General features: G+C 30.4%; 1 protein-coding gene across 6 annotated transcripts in view; it reads left to right on the forward strand.

Annotated features, from left to right (window-relative positions):
- Positions 1–21,379, forward strand: part of LOC118187950 (glutamate receptor ionotropic, kainate 2-like) — a 588,918-nt gene that overhangs the window by 561,556 nt on the left and 5,983 nt on the right. For 4 of the 6 annotated variants that reach the window (XM_085815148.1, XM_035358255.2, XM_035358256.2 and 1 more), the window contains one exon: positions 6,861–6,896. The exons of the other annotated variants lie outside the window; for them this stretch is intronic. In XM_085815148.1, the coding sequence (XP_085671274.1) occupies positions 6,861–6,896 (36 nt within the window). The remainder of the gene's footprint in view (positions 1–6,860; positions 6,897–21,379) is intronic. 6 annotated transcript variants of the gene reach the window in all.

Here is a 21,379-nt window from a genome sequence, read left to right on the forward strand (position 1 = left end):
TCCATATATAGAAGTACCGAAGTCCTGTATAACTTACATATATATATGTCTTGAAATTTCCGCGTCATTCAAGACCACTTATAGTACATTCTTCATGTGCTTTGCGTATAATCTGGTTCATGTGGTTTGCGTATAATTTCTTCACAGACCTTCCACTAATTACTTCACAGACCTCACAGACACTTAAATCAGAAATATTTACTTTAATCGTATATAGGTTATTATACATAAACCAAATACAATGAAATTGTATCTAATGCAGTGGTTGTGTATCATGTATTTAATAGAGAAAAGTTTTTAAATAAATCGTAGCATACATGCTCATACATTTCAGAAGTAGCTGTCTCAAACCTCACAGAAATAATCGCTATCACTGAAAATCAGCTTTTTGAAATATTATTTCTTCATTCCTGAATATTTAATACTGTTCGGATGTACTTAAATTTACAATGAAGAGCTTTACTAAACCTCTATCCAAATTTTCGATGCAATTTATCTGCATCTCCGTAATCTCCGTTTATATTTTAGGTAGAGCACACACAGTGTATAATAGCGATGCTACGTGGCAGTTCTGAGGATATTAAGTTTTATGCATCCCCAACCGAATATAATTATCCATGTATATCGAATTCGTTTATTGAATTTAATAAACTCCATTAAATATAGAATGTATTCCACATATATGTATGAAATAAAGCAACAACTCAGAATGGAATTTATATTTTCTAATTCAGTATACATATTTTTTACTTTAGCTGGGCGTATGGTGTAGAACCATAGTAAGGTACCAACGAGAAACGCTTCTTGATGACTCAACAGATATACAATAGTAAATTTAATTTACGGTGTACCTGTTCATGATAAATTAGTCATTATGAAAAGTCCTTTCTCATACTTTTGTAGGACCTTCGACTATTCCTTTTTCCTTTAATAAATAAATCTGTCACTCATCTATGGTATTACGGCTCTTCTATAGCAGGCAGGTAATATGATGTAAAGTAATGTATTAATTCCTCCACAAGATATTGAATCAACGCAGATCGCGATTAATATTTAGGCTACCTGAACGGCTTTTGAAAGATAAATAATGATAATATTTTACGTAGATAGTTTATCCTTTATATAATACCGAAATATTAGCAAACGCTTCAAGAGAATATATATGCTAAAATTAGTCACTATTTAATTGCAAATGACATAAAATTTTATGTTTATGCATCGTAAATTTAAGATAATGTAAAATAAAATAAGCATGATAAATATATAAATCAATATGCATAATTGAAAATTATATTAAAAGAACTTTATAATAAAGGAAGAACTTTATAATATAATAACCATTATTAAAGGAACTTTAATTATTTTATAATAAAATTAATAATTATTTTATAATAAAACTTAAATAATAGTAACTTATAAATTTCATTATTTTGTAATTAAAAGAACTTTATAATATAATAACTTTATGTTATAAACTTTATAATGATATATATTAACTTTATAATATAATAACTTTATGTTATAAACTTTATAATGATATATATTAACTTTATAATAATAACTTAGCATAATGTCATTCTCCAACTGTTAAAAGCTGCATGTGTACACTGAATCAAAGGTAAAGAAAAAACTCAGGTTTCGAGAGCACGACTTACGATATATATTAAATTTATGTATAATTTTATTCTTACACATGTATTTTAAAGCAAAATCGGACTTTTTCCGAAGTGACGGGCCAATTTTTGTTATTCCGATTATGTGACTCAAATAACGCCTGAAAATTCAATTTTGTAAAATTTGTTGACAATCTCACAGTGGTTCGCCTGTATAATTTGGCGTAATTTTTCACCTTGGAGAATTTCTTATTATTTTACGTTAAGCGTTTCATTTTACTTTGCATTTTGCACACGCGATAAAACGCTTCATTTTGTCTTTCTTGGCAATACTTTTACGTCATACTCTATTCCTTAATCACAGTTGCTTTTTTTCTGTTTAGAATTTAATTATTTGAGTTGCGTGGCTGAATTATATTTCTTCGAATAATTACTATAAAACTATTTATTTATTCGGACTTTCAGCATATTTATTCAATTTTATTTATTTGAACTACATTTCTTTCGAAAACTGCCTTGCGACCCAGTATTCATCTCGATGGTTTGAAAACTGCATATAGCTTTGAAAAAGAAAATATTATAAAGCATGATTAATACATATATCAATAGGCCGTTCAGAAGAGATATATAAATGAAAAAGATGTAGAATTGATATGAATGGAAAAAATATGAAACTGATATTTTAATTTAAAATGATATGCACCCAATTCTCCACTACTTTACACAGTTTTAGCATTGTGCTATGGCTTTACAAAATTTTGTCACCCTACATTTAGTTTTTTAAAATAATCTCTAGATTTCGGATAGGTACAAATATTTCGTTTTTATTTAATAGCAAGTATCGAATAGCGTAACATAAAAGAAACTAAACTTTAGGGGGAAAATATTATTTTTTCGTTCTTCTTGGCTTGATGATGCCTTAATTTTTTCTTATTAACTCAAGAAGACTTTAATGCCTTAGCGATTTGCTTGAGGCATTCTGCAGATATATTCACAGTATCCTCCATTTTCTTTATTCGCTATATACAATAAACTGTTTTGAAACAGCTTGGTTTTCGTGGCACTTTTATAGGTAGAGTCATCGATTTCCCTTCATCAGCATGTATTCAGAGTAAGACAGTGAAGGTATTTTGACCGTAATGCTAGACAGCTTTAGAAGACAGGTATTTTGACAGTCATGAGATGAAAGAACAACCTGATTTCATCAACACTGAAAATATTTTTAGCTTATATCGATCGAAATTTTTTAAACTTTAGCATATTCGTGTGAAACATGTTTGGATTCTCCGCTTATAGTATGAAATGACATCCTATGGTATAATTTAAATATATGCATTTGAACAACTGTCATCCTTCATATTCTTTTACTATGTTATCTTTTGATTTTTTTTTAAGATAGTCCAGTTTAAACTCATTAGACAAGTAGTTGAGTTAAAACGTGCTTACCAAATAATAGAGGGAGAGAGCATCTCCCAAACATTTCTAGTCAATAGAATTTAGTTTTTATTCTGCGCCAACTGGTGATGCGATCTTAATATAGGGTATAAATGTTCTAAATTATATAACTTTGAAAAATTTTTAAGACAAGTATTTGATATATTAAAAAGGATATTTTTTAAATAACCTGTAATAGTATAAGGAATAACTATGTATTTGAAACGTTTTTCGTAAGAGAAGTAATACAAAAATTTATGTTTCAAATATTTTTATTAAAAGATGGAATATGACCAAAACAGTAAAATTCTAAACACTTAATTGATTTTGTTAAATACTTAATGTTTTAAATTTTGTACTACGATATAGGTATATCGTGCATAGAGTTTTCGATTTTAGGAAAACGAGAAGAATTGATTCACATGCAGTCTAACCTAATGAAAGACACCTTTCAAAAACAAATGTTAAAATTTTGAATTTGAATTAGTCTCAATTTCGGGGGGCGGTGGTATGTGTCAATATTCAATTATCTGCGAATTGCTAGTTCCGACAGCCTTTCCGTCAAAAATGCCCACTAGCTGAAGTTCAAGTAATCGAATTTTTAGTGTATATTCACAATATGACAAATAAGTAATTAGAGTGTAATGTCGAAACATTGCTAAATTTACACTGACACACTTTCCTGTTTTAATGCAAATATGACCGGTTATTAAAGGGATTGCTTGTAAAAAGTTGGTTATGGCACGAATGTAAGAACAGAACCTTTCATCTCTTCCATGTCAGAAAAAAAATTCTTTTCAAAGGACAATTCAGTTTTGGGGAAGCAAAAATAGTCGCACAGAAAGAAATCTGGAGAACACGCAGGATAACTGAGTACATATGCTTATTTTCGATACAAAGCAGATATATGAAGTAATTATAGGCCGATGGGAAAATGTATTATCGTGCAATATAATGCGTTTGGAATAACTTTTCGAATAATTATCAGCCACTTAAAATTCAACTCCACAGACAAAACTTTAAAAACTACAGAGTTTTTTTAGCTTTAATATAAATCTAATCTAGAAACCTATTTAATCTTTCCAAGGTGAATAAAGAAGGGAAATAATCGTCTTGTCTTTAGCTTAGATTACAAGAACACTAAGTTAGAAATTTTCATAATTTCTTCTTGTAAAATAAGAGGTTATTATTTTTGTTATTATTTCTTTTCCAATAAATGGAACAGAAATAATAATAATATGTAAATAAATGTAACAATAATAATAATTTTATATGTTACTAATTGATTAGAATACAGATACATTCTAAATCAGAATTTTAAGCATATATTTAAAATACGCTACATAAGAAATGCATTTCAAGGTAAAAAATTAGTTTTTAAAATTTTTTAAATATTTAAGATATGTTTGGTAAAGGTCGTGCTCTCGTTGGCTATCGAAGGCTTGTTGGCTAAATGTTATATCAAATAAAAAATATGCTGTGATTTTTTTAAAGAAAGGTCTTTGCTGATAACATTAGCAGTCTTCTCAAATATAAGCAACAACTTCTCAAACATAAAACTTTTAAGTATTTTATACAAATATTGCCTCAAAATATTTGACAAAGGCGTTTTATGTCCCTGTCCAAAGAGACATAAAACGTCTTCGTAATAATTTTTATCTGTTGCATTTGCTACAGAAGGAAAAAAGAATGAAAATCTTATTTTCGTGTAAATTTTGCCCGTTAAGCATTTTTATACTAGAAGACAGCATATTTTATTTACATTTTTGGTACATTTTATGAAGTATTTAAAAATATTAAATACATATGTGATTCACCCTTTTCAAATTGCAAATAAATTTCTTTACATATAATTTAAAATAAAAACAGCAGATGATAAAATAGCGAAGAAAAAGTTTTACTCTTACGAAAAAAAAATTTTAGCCTCTAATTAATATTTTTATAAATATAAAAAAGAATATTTCATATGTTATTAATAAATATTTATTACTCATCATTAATAAAATTGAGAATAAAAAAATTCCATATGAATACTTCTCAGCAAAAATCTTCTTCGAAATTTAAGGCTAAAAATTCACTGTAAATTGTACCAAAGTGCGTAAACCACATTTGGCGTTATTATCGCCAAATACGCCAAATTTCAGAGCGCACCAACACATAAATTCCGGTATATCTTCGGACATTTTGAAGGAAAACTTTTTTGCAGGTATGCCTAGAAACACATTTACTTTACAATGACTTAATATGACGGTAAAAGTTTTATAGATATTTATCGATGTAGAATTGTTTTTCGAAAAATTTATAAAAAATATTTTAAACTACAAATTTTAAAAATAAATCAAAAGAAATGTATCGCTTTGTTTGGAAAAAAGCTAAGTTTCGTAGTATGAAAAAGGAAATTAAGTAAAAGCGATATTATTAAATATAATCCAAAATTCACTTAACATTGCAAGGTTAAGATTTTTTAGGGTTAATTAAACAAACTACTCCTGCGATTTTTATAGTAATTGGCAATTTATAATAGTTTTATAATAATCGACGTGCCAATTCATAAAACGTTCGATTTTGTGTCGCTGTATATATATATATATATATTAGAGTAATGCTATATGTAAATGTAATATATATCATAAATCGCACTTTTGAGACATAGAAAATGCAAATTTAATTTCGTTGATCGGCAGACGAGAACAGAAGACATACAACTGCCCCTTTCCTTTCTCCCTTTTTTAATAATGTACATTTAATAAATATTTGCCAAATGCTTTCGAAGATATTCTTATGCATGCAACTTAAAATATGTCCAAACCTTTATTTAAAGGAATTCATGGCTTCAAGAACATTCTTTTAAGTGTTAAAAGACTTAAATATTAAAGATACCTAAGTTCTCGTGCGAGAAATATAATTTTCAAGGTAATGGATTTATTGGGATGATTGAAAAAGCTAAGAGAAATACACGATTTCTTAAAATAATTCATTTTAAAGCAAATCGTCAGGCTTTTCTTTTACAAATTTAAGTTTAAAATGTATGGTAGCAAAACATCAAGACCACAGTTTCAACATATTAATTAATCTGCTGCAATCTATTTGAAATATATTTCACGAAAAACTTAGAATGTAATTTTATTCAAATTCACTGATAGCAAATGTTTTTACTTCAGTTGCTTGTCTAGAGTTTTCTGCTCTTTTATTGAAATAAATGAGATCTAATCTCAGATATGATTAGATTAGTTTATTTCTAATGATAGAAGGAAACTACCTTTCATTATATCTGAACCTCCGAATGTCATTTTACTATTAAGTATTATTATTTTAATTATTATTAATAATTCAAATGCACCTTGATGTTATAAAAATAATCAAGAAATTAGAAGTATATCTTACTGATTTTTATGAAATACATTTTTTATACGTGCTTGAAACAAAAAGGTTACGTTTAATGCATTAGTACTGACACCAGCTTGGGATTTTTCAAAGTATATCGTTGAAATTACTTCAGATCTTTTTTAGAACACTTGCAATAAGTTGTAGTTGTTTTCACTTCCAGATAATAATAATATTATGGTCTAACGTATTTTGATACAGACTGTAATTTTTTCTCTTAAAGACATTTACGATTACTTTTATAATTATTCTTTCGTGTAATTTAAATATTAGAAAAAATGCGATAACCCTTTTTGAAATTCTGGTTGTTTTTCGTTACTTCTTTAAATATTTATAGCGTTTTTTAGAAATTTAGAATTCTCTTAAAATGAAATGTCACAATTATTAAAATTCTGCAATGAATTTATATGAGGTAATTTTGAATTTCAGAGACTCAACGACGGATACACCCATGGTTATCTTCAGGTAAATTAACTAATTATTTTGAGATACATATCTCAAGTACTATTTTGGATCTATTTACTTTCCCTTTTTCAATACCTCTTAGCAAACAACATGTAGCATGCTGCATGACACATTTGAGTAGAAAATTATTTTATAATCTGTTTAAGAAAATTAATTTCGCATGACTTGAAAGTACCTTCTCATATAAGTTATTCTAGAACCTCTTTTTCATTGTTATGCGCACGCTTGTTTTGAAAATAAATTCTACACATGTATCTTCTATTGGGACAAGTAGTGTCAAATTCTAATCCATTCTGCACGCGAGTATCTTTCATAAGAGTTCATTATTTAACTTCGAAAATTCAACCTTTTATAAAGATGAGTGAAAGAAATTTATAATATTACATAGTTTGGAAAACTTTGCATCTTTCTTGTTCAGTCTTTCAATTCAGTAAGTGCCCGTCTACACGAAGAGACAAAGTTGCTCAGCGGAAAAGGAAAGTTTCCTTCGCCGACTTGTCGCCTCACAACATTTTGCTCCACAAAGCAATTTTGTTTCTAAGATATTCTATTAAGTTAGTCAGGGCAGATAGGATGACTGTATCAACTAGGAGATTTCCATGAATCTCACGAAAAACATAATAACTAGCAAAGCTTCAATGGCTTGATTTTTCTAAGTTTACTTTAAACAATAAGTTATTATAATAATAATAGCATTAATAAACACGAAATTTATTAACAGACAGAAAGTATCAAGGACTAAAAATATAAAATAAGAGAAATTAATAAAAAATTGTGAATTTAAAAAGAATAAAAATGGAGTGAGAAAGAAAAGCAGCTAATTGTGAAACGTCATGCATACATGTATTATTCTATATTCTAATTTATTTACATAAAAGAAGAAAATTAATCAGTTACTTTATATATAGAATAAAATACAGATACCTTGTTGATAATTAGATATATAATAAACATCATTTTGATTGCATGAAAGATGAAAAAAATAATTGCTTTATAAAAAATGTAAAAATCTAATAATTTCATTTATATAATTAGTATAAAATTATTACATAAATAACTAACTCATGTAAAGTTTTATGTATAATCATAAAATAAAGTAAAAAATACTACACGTTGCATTGATCAATTTTATTAGTTTTTACATTAACAGAATTTTGTTAATTATAAAACTATATAAACAATAAAGCACTATTTTCTGTAGGAAAATCAGAAAACAGCTCAGATGGCTTTAAGTCTATTAGTCTGACGATTCACAAAAATTGTACCACTTGAGCTAGTGCGCTACATGATCGAGCTAGCTAAGCGTAGCCTAAAAGCTGAAAATCCACTAAATAATCGAAAAAAAGTAATCAAATGATATATTTAGCTTTTCTTATTTATCAGAATTCTCAGAATATAAGAATATAAACTGGTTTCCAAGACGTAAGCATCAAATGGAAACCTGATGATAATTACAAAAGTATGCACGCAAATTGGACAAAACTTGGTGATGATATTTATTGTATCAACTGAAAAACCCAAATTTTATATGGAATACGTAAATATGTAGATTATTTACGTTATACAATATCAACATAAAGATAAAATCTCGTAAATTCGGACATACAATTTAAATTTTAAAAATAAAATTCTCAATATTGAGAATGATCACCTCGAACAGCAATACAAGTCTGACACCGATGTCCAATGCTATTTATGGTGTTTTAAGTTAGCTGCATGGAGAACTGTGCCTATTGATTACCTAAACAGGCGTACCGAAAGTGTCTTATTCCTGCTCAATGGGGTTAAGGTCGCGAGAGCACATTGGTTATTACCGTTTGGCTTATAATTTCTTCTTCAAGAAATTAGTGCGCGAGGTAAGCAGTGTGAGAGCAGTCATTTTGAAAAATGAAGACATTGTTAATTGCGGCAGGATACAGATGACTAGTAGGATCTGAATTTTAAGAGTTTCATTTGGTAGCGCATACAGGTCTGTACGCAGATCTAAAGATGCTCATCCCTATATAAGAACACTATCTCCTGCATAGGTATTCCTTTCCGGCGTGTTAGACGAAAGACATCGAGTGTTGCTTCTCTCCATATTAAAAAAGTCAAGAATAACTGTAAAACAAAGTTGGACTCATCGGTGAACATAAAGACTTTCAACGATTTTCAGTCCAATTTACATGAATGTGTGTCTATTCAAACTCTTCCTCTGGTGGTTGGCTGTAAGCTGAACTCACAATACCGATCCTCTCGCAAAGAGATTTCTTTCATGCAACCTTCTGCGTATTGTCGTATCTGATACTGCCCCTCCTGTAGTAGAAGCACTGATCTAAGTTTGCAGTTCTGTTGTTACGTGCACTAAGTCACAAATACCGCTCATCTGCAGAAGTGAGGGCTCTTAGCCTACCTTCGGTAGGTCTTCGAGAAACTGAACGAGTAGTTAGAAATTGGTTCCACAGCCAAGTTCCCGCGGACAATTAGCGACTCTGCAACGTTGGACTGTTGTTCAACTGCTTCTAATCAGTTTATACCTCGATAATGGGATTCTGTTGGCAAATGTCGCTTAGAACTCATTTTTACACTTTGCTATCTATAAACTGCTTAACACACCGTCGTTCACTGAATAGCGATTCGCTCCTAAGCAGCTGAATTCAAACTCATTTATGTAAAACCAGTGTAGCAATTCAATTTAACGGGAGCAAATACCCTACCAGATTTAGTGATTTCTTACAAATTAGGTAAAAGCAAATGTCCGTTTATAGCTTGTACAGATTTTAGGTATTTTTTGGAGGCCAGAGAGATGAAAAATTAGCAAACGCCTTCGCCGGGAATCGAACCACGGACCTTTGGAATACCGGCCCAGCGTGCAGAAGTATTACACCACGAAGGCATGCTAGAAGGGTGGGAGAAATACCTTATATACTCCCCCTTTTAAAGGGTGACTGGGGTTTTTAGGGGAGCCAATTGCCAAATCCTAGGTGTGGAGAACCATCGTCCAACACCCTTTTAGTTCGGGCGCGACTGTCGAGAGATTAGGTATTTTTTTGGAAGCAGGCAAGATGAAAAATGAGCAATCGCCTTCGCCGGGAATCGAACCACGAACCTCTGGATAACGGCCCAGCATGCAGAATCACTTCACCACGAAGGCATGCAAGAAAGGTGGGAGAAATACCTAATAAGCTAACAATAAAAAATCACTTGTGTTAACACCAGAAAGAATATTTTATCATTTATAAAAAGGCTTTTCAAAATTATGACCGAAATAATTGTTGCATTATAAATTAAGTAAAATAGTAACAAAACCCCCAACTATTTCGTGGCATATATAATTTTGTAAGCAAAATGTTGATTTAGTTACCGCCATTGCGTTTTGGTCGCGTGATTCCCATACGCAGTTTCATTCGGTTACAGCCGAAAACATCGCGGCAAAAACATCGCAGACGAAAACGTTGCGGAGAAAACAACGCAAGGCAAAAACGTCGTGCTACAAAACATCGTGGGAGAAAACATCGCAAAGAGAAAACATCGCAGTTCTAAAACATCGTGGCACAAAACATCGTCGTCGAAGATAAAGCGGCTCAAAAACTTCGCAGTTTAAAAACATCGTCGTCGAAAATATCGTGGTAAAAAATAAAGTATCTACAAATCATCGCATGACGATAACATCGCAGACATGATTTTTTCAGGCTTTAATAACTATAAATGCATATTCCCGTAATGATTTGTGAGCGCAAGATGGAAAGAAGGATAATTTTTACTTTCATATTTTTTATTAATCAATAAATTTTTGCTGAGAAAATATAAAGGAAACTTAAGCATATTAATAAATAATAATACTTAAGCATATAAAGGAAAATTAATGCAACTTATAGCACTTAATAGAATTTTAAACCGACATACTAGTTAACTAACAAAGGTCATTAATAAATCATTTTTATAAAGTTTTTACTGGTAATTTTTCATGAAAAGTATAATCTATAAGTTGCATTTAATTTTCTATGCTTAAGTTTCCTTCTTACTTTTTCAGCAAAAATTTATTAGTTAATAAAAAAGTGTGAAAGTAAAAATTATCCTTTTTTACATCTTGCGCTCACAAATCATTATGGGAATATCCATTTACAATTATTAAAACCTGAAAAAAGCATGTCTGCGATGTTATCGTCATGCGATGATTTGTAGATACTTTATTTTTTACCACGATATTTTCGACGACGATGTTTTCAAACTGCGAAGTTTTTGAACCGCTTTATTTTCGACGACGATATTTTGTACCGCGATGTTTTAGAACTGCGATGTTTTCTCTTTGCGATGTTTTCTCCCACGATGTTTTGTAGCACGACGTTTTCGCCTTGCGTTGTTTTCTCCGCGACGTTTTTGTCCGCGATGTTTTTGCCGCGATGTTATCGGCGGACACCGTTTCATTCACTTCCCTAAAACAAATCTCCCATAACATTGTTTCCTAACATGGTCAATAAGTACGACTCCTGTACCAGTCTCCGCAACATATATCTAATGCGTCAGCGATATATTTCCTTATATACACGGAATGGTACAGGCACCGCAGACGTCGAAAAGTAATTGTCTTCTCGCGTAGACGGGCCTGAATATTGCTAAAAATAACTTCAAAGATCTCGACAGAAACAAAATTATATAAGATTTAAAATCGAGATTATCCAGTAAAGAATTATCCAGCTAATTAATATTTTGCTTTTAATGTCGTTAAAGGGAAAAAAACTATTTTGATGCCACTCAAGGGTTATTATTTTATGAATAAATCAATAAAGTATTCTTTATCTTTCGAGCTGCTTTTTAATACAGAATAAATAGTTTATTTCACTATGCGAAAGTAAATACGTTAGATTTTGAAATGAAAAATCGTGCTTCTACCTAAGTGTTTCTTGCACTGTGCTTTATATGTTGTTTCCAATGGTGCTTGGATATCTTTAATATACTCATTCCGGGACTGAAAAGCAATATTATTCTTTCCGCATTGAAAAACACCATCTAGAGAAGGAAACCGTATTTTGAAAAGCACCTCATAACATCAAAATGTCATCGAATTCTTTAATCAAATTTGTTTGGCTAAGCAGAAACAATGTACCACACTAATTTTTCGATTTAATATTAGCATAATAATATCAGTTAAGCAGCCCAAAATTGCTCAGTCTCCGAAAAGAGATGCAGTTTCTAAAACTCAGCTTTATTCAAACTGAAGAATAAAAAAATAGCTTAATATTGTTTCACAAAAAGATTCATCAGGATGACTAAAAGGAGGCGTTACTTGCTGCGCTTCTCAAATTTTAGTAACTCATATGTATATCATTTAAGACTGAAATTTGGATAAGATTTTTCCAACAATCTAAAATTATCAAAAGATTATAGTATATATATTTATATATATATTCTATTGATTATCGGTACTTGACATTTGGTAGAAGATTTTTTGATATAAATAACTTATAAACTTAGAATCTACGGTTGTATTGGCATAAAACTTTTGAGCGTTTATTTCCCATTCATGATTATTATTCACTTTTCTGTATATTAAAATTAGACAAAAGTCGTTCATATTTGTAGCGACCCATCTTGTTTTTAAACACAAATATAAAAAATCATTCTTTGGATTAGAAGCCTTCATCATTTATCATAAATTCCTACTTTTTATGTGAAGAGAGATGACAGTGAACATATTTTACCTTAAAGTAAAGAGCTTAAACTAATTCAAACTTCATTCAGGAGTCAATTTGTCAATTGAGGTATTTAAGTGGCATTTTCAAATATATTTATTCTTCGGGAGATAACAAGTATATTAGATATTATCACAAGTCTTTCTGTAGAAAATTTTCCTTCTCTTTTTTTCTTCCTGCCACTCTGCTATAGGTCTTCATTAGAGGTTACGGACGACATATTTGACATATTTGCTTAATTTTTCCCGCTTATGCATTACGTGTCCTTGAACTACGATAATAGAAACTCCTGAATTACACTGAAAATGGAATACGCAATACGCAGTAGTCAGAAAAGTTAATATGATGCATGGGTTAACGGTAATTCTACGCATGAATATTGTAATGCCTGTATTCCTTTTTACAGCTGTTGCATATTTTCTTACAAAAATGCTATCATATTTAAAGAATATGTGTCTAGATCAAAGAGAGCTGCGTATTTGATGTAATTAGGTAAAACATAACTCGAAATTCATGCTATAGTTACTTAAACAGTATTATTGATGAATACACAGAGGCATTTCCACCACCATATTCGTTGCAAAACTGAGTGCTTGGGCATTTATTTTTAATGATCGTGGTTCAGGTAGTTGAACAGGATCCATTCGTTCATTTTTTAATTTCATATCTGTGAGGAAATGGATTATCTTATGAACATTTATTTGATGACTCTGAAATATACCACGTAATTTTAAGACTACCGAGAAATTGATGATGCACAGCGACTTGAAAAATATCAATTAATGTTGCACTTATCAGCAGATGTCTCAAATTTAAAGCCTAATAATGTTAGATTGTAATATTTTTGCTTATGTTTAGCTAAGATTCTGCTACTCATTATCATTTTCAGGCAGAAAATTCCATTACTGAATGGTTTTCCATTATTTTATAACCATTGGTGCAACTTCTATAGGAAAGGAAAAGTGTGTTTATTTCAGAATAGAGTTTTTTTAAGAAAGCATGGAAAATACTTGCATACCTGAAGTTATTTTTTACTTATCCGGAAACTTAGCATGTGACAGAATAAGGCTATTGCAAAACACTTTAAATATAACACGACCTAGTAAAATTGTTTATTTATTTAATTTGTTATAAGCATAGCATGTGCATGGTTTAGTGAGCTCTCAAACGTCAACGATTGAAACAACTAATAAAAAACAAATTTGAGTAATATGTAATAAAATATTAAAAATTTAGCATGTTAATAACATTGCACTTCTGTTTGTGAACTTACTTGAAATAATTTTTTTTGGTAAGCGCTTAACAAATCTTAAATAAATGGATAGAGTCTGGCAAAATTTAAAGTTCGCCCAGTATACTACATACAATTTAAAACCGCACGTGTTTCTAATATATGGCGAAAACACCTAGATATATTAAGATACTATAGCAAATAATTAGATGCAATTAAACGAATTTGCCAGTAAGAAAAAATGCAAAGGTTCGATATTACATAAAAGTACAGTTTGACATCATTATAATGATAACCAATTGGTTACATTTGTAGATTTTAAATAATTTATTATACATTTCTAAACTGCATGGTTTGAGTTTGCCTGAATTTGAATGCATATTAAAGTGAAAAGTAGAAACTTATGCATAAAAGTTGAATGTGAAATTTTGTTTATATTAATATTTCTCAGAAAATTTCAATAATTTGTATTCATTATACTTTGCTTATTGTCCATGGTGTTAAATACTGTTTGTAACATAAAAATCTGGTCGAAGATGCTTAAAAACTCAAAGCATCAGCTGATGAATTTAGAACTATTTGTAGATATAAAAATCAAATTTTGAAACTGACTGATATTTGGATAGTTAGAATCATGAAACACAACACTCTCGTTAATCTGTAATTTTTGGCACACATTTTTCAAAGAAGTTTTAAGATAATTTGTTTTCATATGTAGCTAACATACCGAGGTAAAATAAATTATAAGGTTTGAATTTTCATTTATTTACATGTCTTGCTTTTGTAAATTATAAAGAAAGTAAGCATTAATCGAAAATTATATTCCTTGTATTTGGAGCTGACTTACTAATGAACGTGTTACATGATTTTATTGAAAACCTTATTTCTAAAATATACCCCATTAGATATCAATAATATTTATAAGGTCTTTTAGAATACTTCATATCTTATTTACCATTAATATACGGAAGAATGAAAATTCAGTCTTGAAAATTTAATGATGTGATGTTGATGTTGATGTATTTAATTATGGCAAAGCACACGAGGGCTATCTGCCTAAAGGGAGGGATGCCTTTCGTGGAGGACTTTCTAAGGGAAACTGGCTCGTATACACGTTACACATGGGGAAAACCACGAAAACGCCCATGCAGCCAGCCCGTTCGCGGGATTCGAACCTCAGACCGAACTACCAGTGTTCAGCGTCTTTACCGCTCGGCCGCTGGTGGGCCCTTGAAAATTTAAAATTTTGAAAAGATAACTCGATCGCATATGGTATTACTGATTTCAGTAGCAATCATTCATTCACATTGACTGTGCTCTACATTATAACACACAGCATTCGGTATCTATCAAGAACAATTTCATACTTTTCTCTTCGTTTGTTTAACTTTTGTGCAGAATTTCCGCAATTTTCAATGTTATAGATATCAGTTAATAAAATGTGTCTTCATGCTTCATGTTCGGTTCCAGCTCTGTTCGTGATATTAAATTAAAATTCCGCTTCCATAGTTAAGTAATTTAGAGTAAAATTTTATTACATACTAAATAAAATTAGTTAATTTATCTTACATTCACGTTCATAATTTTAAATGACTGATGAAAAAGTCTACTTTTAATATCATATTATCTAATATAATAAGATTTAAGTAATTCATAGATAAGATGTGTTTTTGGATGAACCACTTCCCACGTTAAAACAAATACTAGATCATACAACAAAGTTACAGTTGCATAACAAATTTTTACTACGAACTTGCATCAAAGAATAAAACTACAAAACTGCTTGCTTTAAGTTTTATTTGGCTTTTTTCCATCAGCTTATCATTTACTGAAAGTAGCTGACAGAACCCATGATGAAATATTGTTATATAAGCCGTATCTATATGTTCTTCTGTATGATGAGACAGTCTAAGAAGTTTAAGTAGGCTTTCGGAAGGGAAGACAGGCCTTAGGAGGCGCAAAATATGTTACTAGGTTGTCGTTTTGAGAAATCATGACCCATTTCTTCTGCGTTTTTCAAAGGTCCTTTATTTATGTAATGAACCAAGATTATTCGGTAATATATTGCCCGTTATGTTCGATAACGTTTCGCTTTCGTTCAATGAGCTTCGTAATTTCTCATTCACAAAAGACACTTTATCAGCGAAGCGCTAAACAAGGTGCTTAATTTACGGCCGCATCTGAATTGAATGTTATACCACGAAGGAATTTTGAAGACAGCGAAACAAGTAAAAGTCTGAGGGTACAGGATCAGGCAACATTTTTCATACAAACTCTAATCATTTTTATCATCTAATCAAACTTATATGCACTCTCGCCTTAACGGGATGGAATGCAGTTCCTATACGATTGATGAGCTGAGGTTCTGGAAGATTGATTCGTGGTTTCTGGAAGTCAACTTGTGTGTATGTCAACAAGACCACACGCAAGTTTTATCACTGACAAAAATTATTGCAGTTTGGGTGAAAAGTGTTACCTTGCGTATCGTACTCACCTGATACTATGCCCTCAGATTTTCACTTATTTCTCTGTCTTCAAAATTTCTTTTGCAGTATAACATTCATATCAATTGAAGCCGTAAACATATATATAAGGCACCTTCTTTAGCATTTCGTTGATAAAGCTAAATTCTACTGTGAATGAAGAACTACGAAGCTCATTAAAGAAAAAACATTGTCAAGCAGAACGGGGTACGCACTATTTACTCATCATATTTTTTATACAAATAAAGAACCTTTGAAGAGCACAGAAAAATTCGTCATAACTTTTCAGATAACCCAGTATACATTTATCAATGACTAGTGTAATTTCTTTTAATATGTAGTTTGTTGAATCTTCTATCATCACTCATTAGAATCAAATACTGAAATTAGTCATGGAATCAGTAATTTTACTTAACGAAAATTCGTAACACTGTTGTAATAAACACATAGCATCCACATTTACCTCACCTTATATGAGCTATATTTATGCATCATTCTATTTTTGGGTAATAACAGTTATTTCATACATAAACATGGGCTTAAAATGGCTAAAAGCTCCTCTGTTTGGTTATGTCAATAATGTTTTCAGCTGTATTTTCAAAGTTATGGTTACTTACTTCCTGCCTGTTTTAATAATAATGACTACATTTATATTACATTATTTTCAAAGCTATATTTCAACAGCCAATATTATTGGAACATATATAATTGAAATCTCGAAATATGAGAGTAAGAATATTTTAACTATTCATATAATAAAATATTCAATGTGTACTGTCTACTTGAATATAATCATATAATTGTTAAGAACTTAAATATCGGGATAGAAGAAGCTTTGGTTATAAATACTACACACAAAGAATTAAATTTTCGTAGAATTTATTTTAAGAAAACTTTGTTATCTATTTATGTAATTTCTTAAGGTTATTTTGAAGCTATCTGTATATGAGTAATTTTGTATAAATTTATTTCAAATATTTAAATATTCATCTTAACAATTATTTCGAACCATCAATAACTGACACAAGATCCTTACCAGCTAATCCTGCTTGTAAAATTCATTTCCTGACACACACAAAGAAATATACTGTTTCATATGATCTGTGTTGACTCCAGAAGACATACGAAAAATGGATGTGTTGACAGGATTATGATTAAAACTTCAATAAATTATCAAAACTTCACAATTATCAAAACATTATCAAAACACGAGCCAAATTCATTACAAATGGTATTGCAGTGCACTCTATGTTTATTCAAAATAATAATATTATAATGAGAAAATGATCCATTAAATAGAGGATTTAATACTTTATAAGTATGTTTAAAGTATTTTTGGAAAAGCAGAAACTGAATGTGTTTATTCAAATATCAATTCACATTAAAATCATTTAAATCGTATTTAAGTCTTTAAGCTTTATTGCATTTAGGGTTGCTGTTATAAAAATCATTCAAACACTGCTATTTAGACCTAGTAAATTTTTGAATGTAAGCATTATTGATTCAAATTGTTTTGCTATATTTTGAACGAATGTTTTTATTTTCATAGAATGGTTTCTTAAATCATAGAGTGTTTGCAAATGAACGCATTAGATTCGTTTCCTCTGAATATTTCTTAATAAATAAAGCCAAAAATTATTAATAAATATTAAAATATGCAGATCAAGCTATAAATATAGCAGTTTGGAAGGAAAAGTCAACACCGTTATGTTGATTAATAATAGATTAATCAACGTAACGGAGAAAATAATGATTTGGTTTTCTTAGTCTTCAAAATCTAGAATTGAACCAAAGCATGAAGATTTATCATGGCACAAAAATCAAAAATTATAAAAACAAGTTTCAAATTAAAATAAAAGAATTATCTTTTGTTATAAAAACTAAGAAATGTGATGCCAGACTCTGTTGATATTAGTATAAAAGGCTGCCAGTCTTAGAATTTTCCCAAACCTGTTTTCTACTAGAAAACATAATTAATATGTCAATGCCATGAACAATAATTTTGACATGTTATCAAAAGCTGTTATTAAGTTTAAGTTTAGCGTGAAATATTGTACTCTGTCGAATTTGTAGCTGCTTATTTGTAACAATTAAAAATAAAAAAACTGCGTAATCAAAACATGGAAATTCTCAATGCACGTCATAACTTAATCTTTTTTATATACTTTAGATTTTATTCATTGTGTTTGAATTTAATAGTGAAAGAATTCATGTAAAATATTTGTTTATTTCAGTTCTAATAAATTTAGAATACGAAATTAAAACATGTTTGTCAACTGCAGATTATGAAATGAATGTATGTTGATAATGATGTTCAATGTTTGTCTGAGAAGAATTCATTTGTAATCATTCAAACTTAGAGAAAATTTACTGCAGAAAGTGTGGCAGTTCTTTTTACCGAAACGTGCCTTTTAAATTGTACGTGTGGAGCTGTGTACAGGTGGACACGTTTCAGTACAACACACACTATAAGCTTTAAAATAAGCACTTTAAAAGTTACTTTAAAATAAGCACTTTAAAGCCTGTACGACCCTTCTTCATTTGCAATCGTAAACATGTGTCGTCATCTCAACAAGGCTATTAATTTCGTTATTTTCGCTACTTCATTTGGGATTATACTTCAAGTTAGCCTTTTGTAGTACGCTTTTCGAGAAGCGAAATTTGCTAAATAGAAGTGAAATGAGACCAATTAGAGGACTCGATCATCAACTGTCATTACCATCATTATGAGATAAACTGGGCGTGAAGAAATGACCCTGAATTGCCTAGAGACAAAAAGCAGCGACAAACCGTAGTGGCCTAAGTACTTCTTGTGCTTCTGTATACTGATTGAAAAGGCATTTTTTTAATCAGACTCAGAAATCGTTTTTCGAAATATTGTTTAGGGAATGTCTGAATCATATTTATTTAAATATCAGTTATAATCGAATTTTTTCATCTCATCAGCCCTGCTTGAATATTCAAAGCAGTCAGACATCAGAAGACAATAAATCAATTTGATAGGCAGGATAATCTAACTGGAAAATCGATTTTTCTCCTACCCCAAGAAAGTGTCTCACAAGGAGAGTGTCATTATGCATGTGTATATGAGACTCGAATATAAAACTGTCGTTTTTTAGACAGCAAATTAGCTACTGCATTTAACCCACTCTGAGACAAATGCAATGAAGGGAGAGTAACTAAAATTTACTTTTAGTTCTTTGTTAGCTGTGAGTTTAATCTAAATTTGATGATTCTGTTGTATTTACATTGGCAAAGGATCTAATACCAATTCGGTATATTCATCTTTAAAACATTCTGGAATCGCTCAGTAAAATCAGCACGAAGAAACGTCTAAGTGTTAGCAATGAATAAGTAAACCCTGTTTTGTAGAGACTGCTGGCATTGCCGGAAAGTTGCTGTATTTACCTCTGCCTAGATTTCGTTTGAACAGAAAAAGAAATGTTTTTTCCATGAAATCCATTGTGTCTTTCTTTTTTTTAATTAAATTTAACTCATCTACTTTCAAATGTAGATTGGGTTTATTAAATGTTATAAACAGGTATGTCAAAAAAGCGATATCATTTTGGAAGAAATAAGAGTTTCACGCTATTACAGTTCCTTCTGTTAAAGATCTCAACACTAACAAACAGTGATATTCGGCTTTTATCGGTTGCACCTACCCTTTATCTTCTTGTGTCCCATAAGTTTTTTCATCTTCTTTGAAAGGTTGTCCTTGACACTTTTAAAAATTAAGAGCCTTCATAAATTACTAAAAATGTATACAAAAAAAAAAATTCCTGCTTCAAAAAGAAAATTTCTTCTTGTAATTTTAGCAATAATCCAAAGAACAGATTTAGAAACATAATTAGAAAAAATAATACATTACTTTATTAACTCAAAGAGTAACAATAATTTTTAAAATACAAATTCTGATGCTTGCTAACAGGACATATTATCATCTGTGTTTCAACCTAACATTTAACTTATGTTATGATTAACCAATAATTTAACTTACAGCTATCCATCATTTATCATTCTTTAACTCTTTCGCATCGACAGAGGCCACCATATGTTTCCCTCAAACATCTGAAACTCCCATATATAGGAATTTCTGTGGTAATAGATTTCCTCCCTCCTGCTTAGTAGACTGCTACAGCGTTGACAATAACTCACATAAGTGAAGTGATCTCGTCTCCCTTGGGGATCTTTCCGCTTTCTCTCATTGAGTGCAGTTCGCCCTTAGGACAGGACTGTAACTGAGAGCATCAGTAGCTAAACTTTGACGCTAAGCAAAGTAAAAGAAAGGCGCATCCAAATAAGAGAGCTACTTAATAACTTTAAATGAATTATTGGCATATCATTTAACAACTGTCGAAAGCAAGGAGCCATGCACTTAAAGTGATGGGAAAAGTACTAAGTAGAAATGTAGGAGTTTGAGCGATCTCTCGATCTCTGAATGCACGGGCGTTACGGGCATCTTAGCTGTGAATAGTTAATTGGTTTTTATTTGAACAGTGGACACTCGGTGAAAAAATGCCCGTAGAAAGTAACGTGCTGTAAAATAAAATTTTGAATAAATAACGACAAAGTAATATGTGTAACAAGCATAGTAATTGAAAATCAATAATTTGGGAGTCTTGAAATGTGTAGAAAATGAATTTTTCAACCATTCAGCCATTAAATCAAGTAAACTAAATTTCTGTTTATCTGTGTAATTAAGGAATTTTAACAGACATGACTAATCCAAAAACCACTTGCCAAAATTAACATCTTCAGAGATTTGTTAAAGGACGTATGTTATTTACAGCGGTATGTTTTAAAAAGCAAGGTTTACCTAAAATAATGGTAAAACTTGTATAAATTCTGAAAATATCGGCTACTTTTCTTTTCTCCAAGCCAATATTGATTTGCACAGTATAAAAACATACATATGTGCAATATAAAGACTGACTATAAAGAAAGACTCGAACTCTGTATGTTAACTCTTCAATTTTAACCAGTTTTGTAGTCTTAATAAATCGTCTACACATTATAGTAACTCATTTTTAAGTTCCTTTTTATTTTCCTCTTTTTCATATTTTCCATCCATTGACTAATTTCTGTCAAAATAAATCC

The sequence above is a fragment of the Stegodyphus dumicola genome, chromosome 1 (genome assembly GCF_044657685.1).
Source record: "Stegodyphus dumicola isolate Sdum_Otavi_A_Nest chromosome 1, ASM4465768v1".
Taxonomy (NCBI): domain Eukaryota; kingdom Metazoa; phylum Arthropoda; class Arachnida; order Araneae; family Eresidae; genus Stegodyphus; species Stegodyphus dumicola.